The sequence below is a fragment of the Chionomys nivalis genome, chromosome 5 (assembly GCF_950005125.1).
Source record: "Chionomys nivalis chromosome 5, mChiNiv1.1, whole genome shotgun sequence".
Taxonomy (NCBI): domain Eukaryota; kingdom Metazoa; phylum Chordata; class Mammalia; order Rodentia; family Cricetidae; genus Chionomys; species Chionomys nivalis.
This window is the reverse complement of record NC_080090.1, coordinates 4,242,257-4,255,682: the sequence shown is the minus strand read 5'-3', so window position 1 is coordinate 4,255,682 and position 13,426 is coordinate 4,242,257. Positions and strand designations below refer to the sequence as shown.

Here is a 13,426-nt window from a genome sequence, read left to right as displayed (position 1 = left end):
CATCGTGTTTCAGCCTCCAAGCCCCACTCTCCCCCGTTCTTTCCATTTTAGAAGTGGTAGCTCCATCCTCCAGTTGCCTCAAAGTTGCCTTTGATTCCTTTCCACGTTTGCAAATGGCTCTTCTCAGTACAGTCTTTCCTGCCACTGCCTCAAAGTCAAAACCACTGTCGATCTTCACCTCCTACCGGGTCTCCTTCATCCATATATGTGTGTGTGTGTGTGTGTGTGTGTGTGTGTGTGTGTGTGTGTGTGTGTATAGTATAATTCTGATAAGTTACTTCCTGATTTAAAACACCCATTAGGACTAAGGGTATAGCTTACCTAGCATGCACAAAACCTTCCATTTGACCCACAGACTGCAAAAAAAGAAAAAGAAAAGAAATAGGAAAGGAGGGGATTAATTAGCTTTTGTCTTGCTGAGACTATAGGTATAGGCACATATAAGCCTGTGTGGTATGCCTACTCCTCCTGTCTGACCTCCTGCTTCCGTTCTTCCCACCCAGAGGTATCTCTACACACTGCTAGGAGTTTGTCCTTAAAGTCATTCTCCTTGCAATCCTGCCTTGCTTGCTGCTGCTCCTACACCAGGCTTGAAGGCTTCCCAAGTGGAAGGGAATGGCCTGTGTGCTCAGTTAAGTGTAAATTGCTGGCCGGGCGGTGGTGGCGCACGCCTTTAATCCCAGCACTCGGGAGGCAGAGGCAGGCGGATCTCTGTGAGTTCGAGACCAGCCTGGTCTACAAGAGTTAGTTCCAGGACAGGCTCCAAAACCACAGAGAAACCCTGTCTCAAAAAAACAAAAAAAAAAATAAAAAAATAAAAAAAAATAAAAAAGTGTAGATTGCTGTATATACAGTATTTGCTTTTGTATTGCAGAGCCATGCTAAGCTGCATGAACTGTTGCAGCCAGCTGTGCTGTTGTGTCCTATCCACCTCCCATCAGATCACTTAGAGCCAATTCCTTGGGCTGCCCCATCCCAGGAAGGCTAGACCAACATGTGACTGGATTGAGTAAGGAAGATCCCATTCTGGATGCTTAGAGCTTACCAGCAGTGCACTCTATGAACAGGACAGAAAAGTCAGACACTTGTCCCTTTTGGGTACGGGTGTTTCATCTTCCAGTGAGGTCAACAGTGTAATTCTGTTGCTACAGTAGAGAGCACTACACATCTGTGCAGTGGATCAGAGCAAGTGAACTGGCTCAGACACGTGTCTACTTCAGTTTGTTAGAGTGAAATAACTTTTACAGACAGCACTGAGTGTTTAATATCCTGCCTAGTGAAAATAGCAATTATTATAAAAACAGAAATTTAAGAAACCCCATTTGAGAATGCAAATAAATTTATTATTCTTTTCAGTTCTGAAAAAAAAGCAATGTCCTTTGCACAGTATGTCTATGGAAAGGGGCCTGTAGTTAGAGCCTTGCAGACTTGGAAGGCCTGTAACGTTTAGTGCCTGGATTGAGTTTGCTGTGCAGTGCAGCAGCTCTGTACTGAGGGGGTGGAGAGAGGAGGGCAGTGCTGACTTTAACCCTGCTGTGCACATTTTATATAAAAATATAAATGTGGAAAGGCTAAAACATTAAAAAAAAAAAAACCTAAGTGTTCCAGATGGTGATTTTCCTAGCTTCTCAAAGGTTTTGTTCTATCATAAGCTACCTCTTAGATTTGCATATTAGGTTATAACTTGACTCGGTTTCAATCACCTTTGAAATATCAGTAGAGTTAGAATTTTGGAAGACTTTAAAAATATTAGTCACCTTCAATACAAAGACAGTTAGCAGTTTTTCTGGTTTTATTTCACAGATTTAGATCTAAGTGAGATTATTGTTCTGTTCATATTTCAGTCTGTTTTAGACTTACCTTTGTGGATAGGCTGCTGAAGACTGCGCGTGGGTTCTTGGCATAACTTCTGAAATAAATTCATGGTCTACTTCAGAATTAGTATTTATTGTTAGAAAACCATATTAGGATCACCTTCTTTCATTTTTTTAAAAAAGATTTGTTTATGTGTATGCGTGTTTTGTCTGCATGCATGCATGCATACCAGAAGAGGGCATCAGATTCCATGGGACTGCAGTTATAGATAGTTGTGAGCCACCATGTGAGTGCTGAGAATTGAACCCATGTCCTCTGGGAGAACAGGCAGTACTCTTAACTGCTGAGCCATCTCTTCAGCCCCAGGCTCATTTTCTTAATCAATTCAATCAATCTGTTTCCCCACCCCTAGGTGTGTGTGTGTGTGTGTCCCAAAAGATGGTGTTGTGTCTCTTGTCATCTTGTCACTCTCTACCTCATTTCTTGAGACACAGTTCTCTTTCTAAACCTGGGGCTTGCTGTTTGGGCTAGCATAGCTGGCCACCAGGTCCTCAGGACACCCCCAGAAAACGTGCCCCAAGTCAGGTCCTCGTGCTTGCACAGAAAAGATTTAACCCACTGGTCAGTCTCCTAACCACAGCCTTAGGTGCTCAGCCTCCAACTATGTTTGACTGCATGGTTAGCACATTTGTTCAACTGAGCAACAACCTCTACAAGTGAAGTCTAGTATTGCTATTGAGAGTTATTAAAACTTACTTAACCTTACATTATGCTAAACTAAGCCAAAAGATAAATTATTAAGTTATGGTCCTGACTTTGGGTTGGAAGATTTTGTTTAGAGAACAGCTAGGTTTCTGTCTGATACCCCATCGACAGTGTCTAGTGGACGCTCGAGAAGTGTCAGCAGCACGTGCTGGGGTAAAAGTGTGAAGAAGGATTCACACCTGGGACTAATGAGGATGCTGACTTCAGTATCTTTTATTTATGGGTTTTCTTGATCTCCTATTGCTTTTAAAATTGTTAAATCTCCACCTTCTCTTTATTTTTGAGGGATCCAAGTGAAGGCGAAGCCAGCGGCAGAACCGACACAACCAGGTGAGCTACAGGTGCTGGGTGCTCCCACACCTGGTGAGCACAGGCAGGGTGATAATTTGATTGCATCTGCACTTTGAATCTCTATATTCAAAGAATAGTAGTCTTTCCTAATGTCATCTAGCTCATCAACTTCAAGTTCAACTAACTTTGAATTGCATAGTTGGTAAAGAATTGGGCTTCCTGTCTGTGAGATGAGTGTCTGCTTCATCTGTGAAACAGAGGGCTTCCTAGAGAATATGCACTGTTCTCCTTCTGTAATGTGGGGTCACTAAGGTGAACACTGAGGTCACTAAATGTGCAGAGGATTTCATCATAGTGATATATTTAGGTAAGTATTCGATCTTGGACCACATTGTAAAACTCTACACTGACATGCTTTCTGGGTTTTTCCCAGAGAAAAGTAGAGAAGACAATAAAGTAAATACTTTCCTTGTTCATTGGTAGTCTTTGGCATGCATTTCCGTGTCTGTTTAGTAGTCCTTGGTGTTTATTTCCGTGTCTGTTTAGTAGACCTTGGTGTTCATTTCCATGTCTGTTTAGTAGTCTTTGGTGTTCATTTCCGTGTCTGTTTAGTAGTCTTTGGTGTTTATTTTCGTGTCTGTTTAGTAGTCTTTGGCATGCATTTCCGTGTCCATTGGTAGTCTTTGGCTTTTATTTCCATGTCTGTTCAGTAGCCTTTGGCATGCATTTCCGTGTCTATTTAGTAGTCTTTGGTATTTATTTCTGTGTCTGTTTCGTGGTCTTTGGCATGTATCTCTGTAACTTACTCTCTGTTTTCTCAAGATTACAGTTTTTAGCACTTTGGAGGTTCAGGTATCTGGGAGGAAAGGAACTGCCTTTTTATATTCCTTTTTATATTTTATAATATTTTATATCTTACATATATAAATGTATATGTATGTATTTATAGGAAAGGCATAAATGTCTTTCAAAGAGAATTTCACAAATGAGGGAGGGATGTTTATAGGCAAAACGGCAATGTATGTGTATTTGGATGATGGTTTAATATATTTAATACAAGGTACTTTGAGTCATGGAAGTCCATTAAGTCTACCCTCGTATGGTCACTTGAGATGGTTTTGTGGTTCTATTTGTGCAATACCTATACATCAAAACTCAATGTCGGTCATCTCTTGTGCTCAGCATTGTTCTGGGTGCCTGGGATATGTCAGAAATGAAGCAGGCAAATGGCCTAGATCTTATGATACAGGGGAGGTCAAGAGATAGTGTATTCGAATGTCCTAGATCTTATGATACAGGGGAGGTCGAGAGATAGTGTATTTGAATGGCCTAGATCTTGTGGTACAGGAGAGGTCGAGAGATAGTGTATTCAAATGGTCTAGATCTTCTGATACAGGAGAGGTCGAGAGATAGTGTATTCAAATAGTCTAGATCTTCTGATACAGGAGAGGTCGAGAGATAGTGTATTCAAATGGTCTAGATCTTATGGTACAGGAGAGGTCGAGAGATAGTGTATTCGAATGGCTTGAATGGGAAAGAAAGTAGAATAAGAAGGGCAGGAGTCTGGGGGATCAGGGACTCTGGAGAAAACAAGCAAAGATTGGGGGAAAGAAAGGAAGTTGTCCGTGTAGAAAGAGGGTAGCCTTGCCTGTGCAGGAGCTTGGAGAGGAGCACACAGGCCTGTGGTCAGGGACAGCATGGAAGCCAGCATGTCCCCTTGGGAGAGAGCAGAGAGGGAAGTGATAGAAAAGGGGTGGAGGCCACAGGCTGCCTTCTCAGCAGTTTGCACATGCCTTTAGAGAAACGGGACAGAGCAGAGCCTGCGTGCTGTTGAGAAGTCCTGACAGTGGCTGTCTCCCTCCCGACTGTCGGTTGGAAATCACTTTCCCTCTGGAGTCATTGCATTGCTCCTACACAAGAAGGGCAGAAAAGGGGGAACTGTTTATATTCTAATACTGTGTTTTATCAGGAGAATCCTAGTGGTGGCTGCTGTGTGTCTGGTGTATCTTTGTACAGGGGTGCGTACGCATGCGTATAGGTGTGTGCATATGGGGAGGACATGTCTGTGTGTTTGTGGTATGTGTATGTACATATGAAGAAAATGAAGAATATAGAAAAAACTATTAAGTTTTCACTTTCGACTGCAAATTCCTTCCCAGGAACAAATGTACCTGAGAAAGTTTGCTGCTTTAGACTGAAGATGCTAAATGCCAAAGTGCATGGTGCCCTGGGCCTGTTTGTAAGCAGCGTGGTAGCATGCAACTCTAGTCCTTCTGAGGGCGGGCTGCAGACTGGAAAGTTCAGCATTTTATGCTTGCAGTTTCTTTGCCGAACAGAACTTTTGTTTTAACTTTTCCCCTTTGCCCTCTTCTTCTAGAAGTACATCCGGGGAGCCGAAAGAAAGAGACAAGGAAGAGGGCAAAGACTCCAAGCCGCGTTCTTTGCGGTTCACATGGAGCATGAAGACCACAAGCTCAATGGACCCCAATGACATGATGAGAGAGATCCGGAAAGTGTTGGATGCCAACAACTGTGACTACGAACAGAAAGAACGGTTCTTGCTCTTCTGTGTCCACGGTGACGCGAGGCAGGATAGCCTCGTGCAGTGGGAGATGGAAGTCTGCAAGTTACCTCGGCTCTCGCTGAATGGGGTCCGCTTCAAGCGGATCTCTGGGACCTCCATTGCCTTTAAGAACATTGCATCCAAAATAGCAAACGAGCTTAAGCTGTGAAGCTGTGTGAGCTTCAGGATCAGGGAAGATGCCCCACAGCTGAGGTACAGGTTGTGAGTGCACAGGTGACGGCCTAGCGTGTTCCACCTGTGAGTCTCCCGTGTAGAATCTGTCCTTAATGCAATAGGGTTATACATAGTCATGAACTGTAAAATTAAAATCAGTATGAGCTATAATAAGACTCTGTAGCTTAAAAAGTAGGTTCACATGTACAGGTAAGTATATTGTGTATTTCTGTTCATCCTCTGTTCATAGAGTTGTATAATAAAATATGATTGCTTTAAAACCTGTATACTTGTCTGGGTCTCCAGAAATGTATGTTTAATGCTTTGAGTTGAAAGTGGTTTCTCCTGTTACTTACGTTCTGGTGGGTTTTTTAAATTCTTACCTCCATCATGCTATTTTAAAAATTGTGTCCAGAATTAAAAGCGCATAGAAATAGTCTTTAAAATTGTAGCATGGACTTTATAAAATTATTTTAAAATCATCTTTAATTTAAACCAGAAGTTGACAGTGGTCGGTGTCATTCTGTTTCTCCTGCGTTTCTTGCTCTCGCCTGTGTCAGACAAGATGTGGCCAGGGGACACAACGTGTTTACAGTGTCCGCACCTAGACTTCTAAACACAGTGAAAAGAAAGCCACAGCTTTGCCTCGAGCTAACTCAGAAGTGCCGGAATCAAGTCTTTACCAAGTTTGTTTTGCCCTTTGTTTTCTGACCTGCTAATCAGCAGCAGAGAGTGAAAGAATACATACACGGGGGTTTGCCGGGCTGCTGTGCAGTAAACCAGCACTTGAGTTTGCTGCCTTCGGTACGCGCAGGGTAACTGGGCCACCAGAGTGCTGGGGCGTCTCATAGCACAAGCTCCTCCGGACAGTGTTGATGAAGGCGTTGGCTAAGATATGATGCTGCCTCAGGAACTGACTGGCGTTGGGAGCATTTGCCCCAGTGTCTTCCCAGCCTCCGTCCTTCCATGCCACTGTAGTGTCTGCAAGTGCTCAGACCCGAGAGCTAGGCGTGCTCGCCACATTCATGTATGAATTTATGCTTGCCCGGGGTTCACTTTGCTCCCTCAGAACCTATTTGTTTTCAATATTTTGCCCAGGTTACCAAGTTTCTTCCACATCACTCTACCCGTAGTGTGCAGCTCTGTAATTGGCCATTTACCTTCTCTTCTTTCATAATTAGTGCTGTGCGTGGCGTAAAGCCACTAGTAACAGTACCTTTTTAACGCTCACTTTTGTACTGAAAAGCCTTGGAGGTTGACTGTGCAATGTTATTTAATGTTGTGATTTACTGTAATATCAGCATATGGGCCCCATCCGCACACTCCTGAGAAACAGAGGGTGTTCTCAAAGCTCACCAGTGGAAAGCAAGCCAGTGCCGTGATCGGTGCTGTCGTGGAAACTGAGTGGGAGCTGCCGGTGTAGGCAATGGGCTGTACCAGCTTACCGAAGAAGGTGGTTTTATCTTCTGTACCGTCCTGTGATGTAGCTTTCTTCTTGACATTCTGTTCTAAATGGTGTGTTTTCTTGCCTTAGGGAAGGACGATGTTTGGGAGGGAAAAGCAACAAAAGAGAAACTGTGTAGCCCCTTTTTAATCTGGTGTTCATTTGAAACCTTCGATGCAGATCCGCATTCACTCACTGGTGCACACGGAAACCTTACTTGAACATATCTCATAATAAAGCATTTGTCTTTTACTCTTTGTCGGGATCACCTGTGTTCTGCTTGGAGTGCCCTCTGAGCGTATTCTTTCCGGTGCCGGTTCACTCAGCTAGCAAGGGGGGCGACTGTAGGCTCTCGAGAGCTCGTTCTGACAAGAAAGCGTCATAGATCTCCAGGAGTTCTGGTCACTGACATACATTCCAGAACAGAGGCTCCAGACCTCTTCCAAGGCAGAGGCCAGGGTGCTTCTGGTTTCTCATTCCAGCCAACCCCTGTGCTTTATGGAAGGGAAGTTTATTTCCATATTCCATATTTTTCATGAACTAAAAATGAAATTTTGACACTCACTTTATAGTATGTATTTCATGTGTTCATATAACATCATTTTGAAGACTGGGGAATTTTAATATGTTTGCATAAATAAACACCTTGCTATATGATAGCAGGATTTCCTTGTCTCTTTCGAAGTACTATTTGATATGATATGCCTTGTATTGTTTTTTAAAAAATAGGATATGTTATTTTGTTTAACAGCAAAAGGTAAAAAAATAGCAAGATAAAAATGAAATCTACTTTAGAACCATGATCCAATAATATTCTGTGGGATAAAATTTGATTTTAAACACAAAGATGTTATGATGAGTGATTGTCACTGAAAGTGCCATTCCATACCTAGCTTCCTGCGAGCAAAAGATTACGCTTGACCTGTTGAAATGAATAAAATGTTCTCTGCCTTGTTTTTACGATACCTGAGGAGAGAAGGATGCATCTGAAGCCATGTAAAGAGACTGTAGAGATGGTTCCCACCGCTCCATCACTGTGGTCCATTTGGGGAGCTGACAGAAACACACACACAGTCAAAAGAACATCATTGAAAGTGTCCCTCTGCCCCAAAAAGACAATAAATGATCTGATTTGGAAATGCAAGGATGCTTGTGTTCTGGGTAATAATAGCAAGGAAAGTTGGAATGGGAAGGAGTCGAGGAGAGGTGAAGTTAGGCGCAGCTGTATGGAAACAGGCGGGAAGATTGCTGCAAGTCCCAGGCCAGCCAGGGTCTCATGGAATAGTCTGTCCCAGCAAACAAAACCAAACACAATGTACTGGGAACCTCAACTCACACTTAAACATTAACTCAGCAAATTTATTGAGTGCGAATATACATCAGGTTCTGGGTTCTAGGGAAACAGCAATAAAAAAAACTCAATAGAAATATACAGATAGAACATATAAAGGCTTAAAGGATGGAGGCTGGAAGTCTTTTTTTTTAAAGATTTATTTATTTATTATGTATACAATATTCTATCTGTGTGTATCCCTGAAGGCCAGAAGAGGGCACCAGACCCCATTACATATGGTTGTGAGCCACCATGTGGTTGATGGGAATTGAACTCAGGACCTCTGGAAGAGCAGTCAGTGCTCTCAACCTCTGAGCCATCTCTCCAGCCTGGGAAGTCTTTTCTGGAGGATAAGGAGGGCATAGGCCACGGACATTGCAACAAATGTAGCAAGAAAGAGGTTGTGGCAGTGTTAGCATAAATACAAACTGGCTCTGCAGACATTGGTACGGCCCAGCCATAGAAGTTTGTCCCCTTAGTGTGTGGGCAAGGCTGTAGAGAAAGGGCTCTTGCTCACTGTTAGTGTGGTCTGTAAAGTAGGGAAGCTATTGCGGGAAACTGTGACTGGTCTTTAGACATTAAAAGAACTACCATGATCCAGTGATGCCGCTACTCGGTGTGTGTCCAAGCGACAGGAAATCAATATGTTGAAATGATACGCCTGCATTCTGCATCCATGTTACTATTAGTCAGGATAGCCAATCAACCTAGCATCGCTCGGCGTAAGGAGATGCAGAAAAGGCAGCGTGCATACAGAAGGCAGTACGGTTCTACCCTGCAGAATGAAGGAAGGCCTGTCCCTGTCAAATGAGGGGTGCCAAATGAGAAAATAAAACCGAGGCACCTCAGGGCTGGTGAGAGGGCCCGGTAAGGCCACTTGCTGCCAAACCCTATGGCTTGAGTCCCCCTCCAGACCCCACGTGGTAGGAGAGTACTGACCCCTCCTCTGGCTGTCACATACATGGTGTGACTCATAGACCCACACAGACAAACGGATGTGTAAATAAACTGTGCTATAAATATCAAAGTCGGGGGTCTCACCGCCCAGAAACCACTGCTTTAACATTTTCTATGGAAGCCTGTGTGTGTGTTCCTATTGAGTCTGAAGCTGGGGACTGCTCAGAGAAAGAGCATGGCTGTGAGGTGGCGGTAGATCAGCATGCAGAAGGGATTCGGATGCAGTTTGGCCGGCTGCCATAGAGAACCCTCCCAGAGGAAGACCTTCCAGAAAGTGCCAGGACCTCCAGCCAGAAGAGAATGGGAGAAGAGGCTTCTGTGGAGAGACTGGATCAGAGCTCCAAAGGGCAGCACCCCTGTGGGGTCTCTTCAGAGCCCCAGGCTTTGTCTTACCTATGGTTAGAAGAAGTTGCGTAGTTTTACAAATTATACAAAGCAACCAGACTCTAAAATATGAAATATGTACCTAGAGATGTGTTTGTCTGGACGATACTGAAAGCAGTCGGGGGGCAGGAGGATGCTGAGTCTGCCTGCAGCAACCCTAAACTAAGCCCCAGGCTGAGCCACTGCAGTAAACAACCTAGGACAACCTTTAACCCACGAAACCGGGCTCAGTCGAGAAAAGTGCTTACTGCCAAGCCTGGTGATTTCAGTTCAATCCCAGGGAACCACGTGATAGGAGAAGCAACCCCCACAAGCTGTCCTGTGACCGGCACCTGCGCTTCTGTGTAACTAACCTTACGGTTTCCTGTCCTGCCTTTCGATTCTGCTGTTTGGGGAGAAGTGCCAACACACTCAGAAAGACACCGCCGGAGACTCTTGGGTGGCACTTGGTGTGGCCTGTGTCAATCTAGTGTTTGTTCTACCAAAGAGGCCACTATCTTTCCCCACTTTTTCTGCACAATCTTGCAGTCCTTCTCTCTCTTAAATGATCGTCTTTCATTAAATGAAAATACCTGCAGGATGTTATGATACACAGCCTTAACCGGAACACTCGGGAGGCAGAGACAGGGGGATCACTGTGAGTTTGAGGCCATCTAGGGCAGCATAATGAGACCCTGCCACCAACAGAGAGAGAGAGAGAGAGAGGGAGGGAGGGAGGGAGGGAGGGAGGGAGGGAGGGAGGGAGGGAGGGAGAGAGAAGTTGGGGCTGGAGAGATGGCTCTGTCTCAGTGGTTAACAACACTGGCTGCTCTTGTAGGGGACCCAGATTCCCTTCCCAGCACCCATGTGGCAACTCACAACCACCTGCAATTCCAGTTTTAGGGTGTCTGATAGCCTCCTCTCCCTTCCAAGGGCACCAGGTACATATGCAGTACATGTACATACATACATACAGACAGACAGACCAAGCGATCATACACATAAGTCCTAAAAATTTAACTTGATGTTTTTAATCATAAAACACACTTTTTTTCCTTACCCAACTCAGCTCTTTTCCACTGTCATTGTGGCAACCATACTATGTAAAAACAGGAAGACAGCGCTGCTTTCCAGGAGTGGCACAGGCCAATGGCAAGCAGGGCCTCGAAAATGACTATCCCAGCCAAGCTCAGTGCGAGAGTGATCCTCAGCTGCCCGCCTCCTGGGGTGGGATAAGAGCAAGACCATGGGTGGGAGCCTGAACTGGCCCAGGTGGCCAAAAACACAGCCCAGACCTGGACCCTTTCTGTCCTAGCCTCGCCCGTGTTCTCCCACTCAATCAGTTTCTCAGACGTGTGTGCTTTATCTGAGCTGTGCTGTTTACAGGGATCAATCGATCGCTTCTCTTTGCACGAAACTCAGAGAATGTGCACAGATTTGTTGATAACTGGGCAGGCGTCTCCTCCTGGAGAAGACTGGCAGCTTGGCACATCTCCCTCTAGTGCAGCCATTCCTGCCCACCTGCTAGCTGTGCCATTTTGTGGGACTTACCCAGTACCCCCAGGTCACAGTGCACATTGCGTAGAACACATAGTCCTCCCAGCCCTTCCAGAAGTGGGATCCAGAGTCAGTAGATCAGAATGTCAGAAGCAGGGCCCCCCTTCCTCTAACTCTGTGGTGCACTGCTGAGAGGCACTGTCCTCTCATGCCCTCTGGGGACACACCAGGAGCATCTAGAGCACTTTAGGGGGTGAACCTCGGATCTATCCTTCCTCAGGGAAGACCGACCATTCTTTCACTCCAGACCAGACAGAATAAACAGGACATCAAGGATTGCTAGAAGACGCTGTGTCTGGTGGTAAAGGTCTGTAAAACTGGCTGTTCTAGAGACTGAGGCAGGAGGATTATGAAGTTTAAGACCACTCTGGGCTACACCATAAGTCACTGTCTCAAGAAGAGGAGGAGGAGGGAAGTGAAGGTGGGCGAGCAGTCCAGTGGTGGCATGTGAGATAGCAGGTGTTTCCCCAGTGTCAAAGAAAAGACAGTCACTGGGGACAGGGACTGTCCTCTGACTGTCCAAGCAGCTCTGCTATCTGTTGACTGTCAATATTGTTATTTGAAAATTGAATGGCCTCAAGACAAGAACAGAACAGACATTTCTTTAAAGACTGTGCTTTTGCTTTATGTATGCGAGTGTTTTGCCTGTATGTGTGTCTGTGTATCCTGTGTGTGCCTGGTGCCAGAAGAGGGCGTCAGATCCCCTGAACTGCAGCTGCATGTGGTTGTGGGCAACCAGGCAGGTGTTAGGCATTGAATCCAGGTCCCCTGCAAGAGCAGTCAGTGCCCTTAGCTGCTGAGCCCTCTCTGGCCCCATTTTTTCTCTGCTCATCTGTTTGCGGAGTTTAGGGCTAAACTGTGTACTTTTGCTTCAGCGGTTAAGAACAAATCGGATCTAAAACTTGAGTTGTAGTGTCTCTTTAGTCGCTTGTTTTAAAAGAGTAATTCTGTGTGTCAAAGGATTACTCTGTGGGGAAAACACGCATTTAGACCAAGGATAGATTTTCTGTTCTCAGGGTGTTTGGACAGAGGCCTAAGACACTGCTTCATTCTAAACCTCTCTGCTTTAGAGAGAGTGGATTCAAAGATGATGTGATCAGATAGGGCCAAAGTCTTGATCAACACGGTCTTAACCCTGGTTCTGGAACCTCAATTTCCTCTGCTGCTGCTTTTTTCTGGTGTCTTCAACCACCACCCAACAGACTCCGTGTGACCCCTGTTTCAGAAAGATTTGTTTCATCAAACCACTTGCAAGTAATAACTCATGTGTCAATCAGAGTCTGGTCTGTGTGAAGAGCCTGCTGGGCTAATGAGTGGGGACAGTCCCAGTCTGAGGGGGGAGGACAAGGACTATTGTAGAATCAGGAGACGGGAAAGGAGTCAGTCACCACAGAGAAGCACAATTAACAACTGTTTCAGGCCCCTTCTCCTTCCAGCCGTCAACCTATTTCTCTAGGAACCTTCCCAGAAATCCCACTTGCCAGGAAGACATGCCCTCATCCTCTTGAGCAACTCAGCTATCCCTGCATCACATTATCTTTCATTTTCACCCATGGCTTCACTGAAGTCACCTTGTAATCTCATTTATCAGAGGACAAAAGGAGAGAGACGTCCTTAGCAATCTTTTAAAATGCAACTTGAGAGCCACCAAAATGGCACATATGGCTAGAGCCAGGACAAGCTCAGCTCTCCGCTGAGCAGGTATCCACACCTTGGTATGTTTTTCTCCCGAGCGCTCTCTTTCTCCTAACCCTCAAGCTTAAAGTCCCAACTCTGCTTCAGACTGCTCCTGAAATCCATGTCTGCATCCAAGCCATGAGTCCCAGTTTGGCTTGAGTGAAGGACCTTAAAATGTTAAGAGACCTCCTCGGGCTACTGAGGGTGACAGAGTGAGGCCATGGCTCTACCCCACAGGGCTGGCAAGCTCATAGCACAGAAGGGTGCACCCCTTCTAGTAATAGTTATTTTCATTGGTGTGTGTGATGTACACACAGATGCCACGGCAGGTACGTGAAGGTCAGAGCCGAGTCTCTGAGGGCTGGACTCAGGTCATGGGGCTTTCTCACCACCTTTGCTGATGGAGCCATCTCTCCAGCCCTCACTTCTCTTTCTTTCTTTCTTTCTTTCTTTCTTTCTTCCTTCCTTCCTTCCTTCCTTCCTTCCT

The 13,426-nt window shown here is 45.3% G+C and overlaps 1 protein-coding gene across 2 annotated transcripts in view; it reads left to right on the top strand.

Moving 5' to 3' along the window:
- Mark1 (microtubule affinity regulating kinase 1) overlaps positions 1-7,304 on the top strand; it is a 108,816-nt gene extending 101,512 nt beyond the window's left edge. For both annotated transcript variants that reach the window (XM_057769294.1, XM_057769293.1), the window contains exons 17-18: positions 2,866-2,910; positions 5,249-7,304. In XM_057769294.1, coding sequence (XP_057625277.1) covers positions 2,866-2,910; positions 5,249-5,603 — 400 coding nt within the window. In that variant the 3' untranslated portion in view covers positions 5,604-7,304. The remainder of the gene's footprint in view (positions 1-2,865; positions 2,911-5,248) is intronic.
- Positions 7,305-13,426: the final 6,122 nt, after the last annotated feature.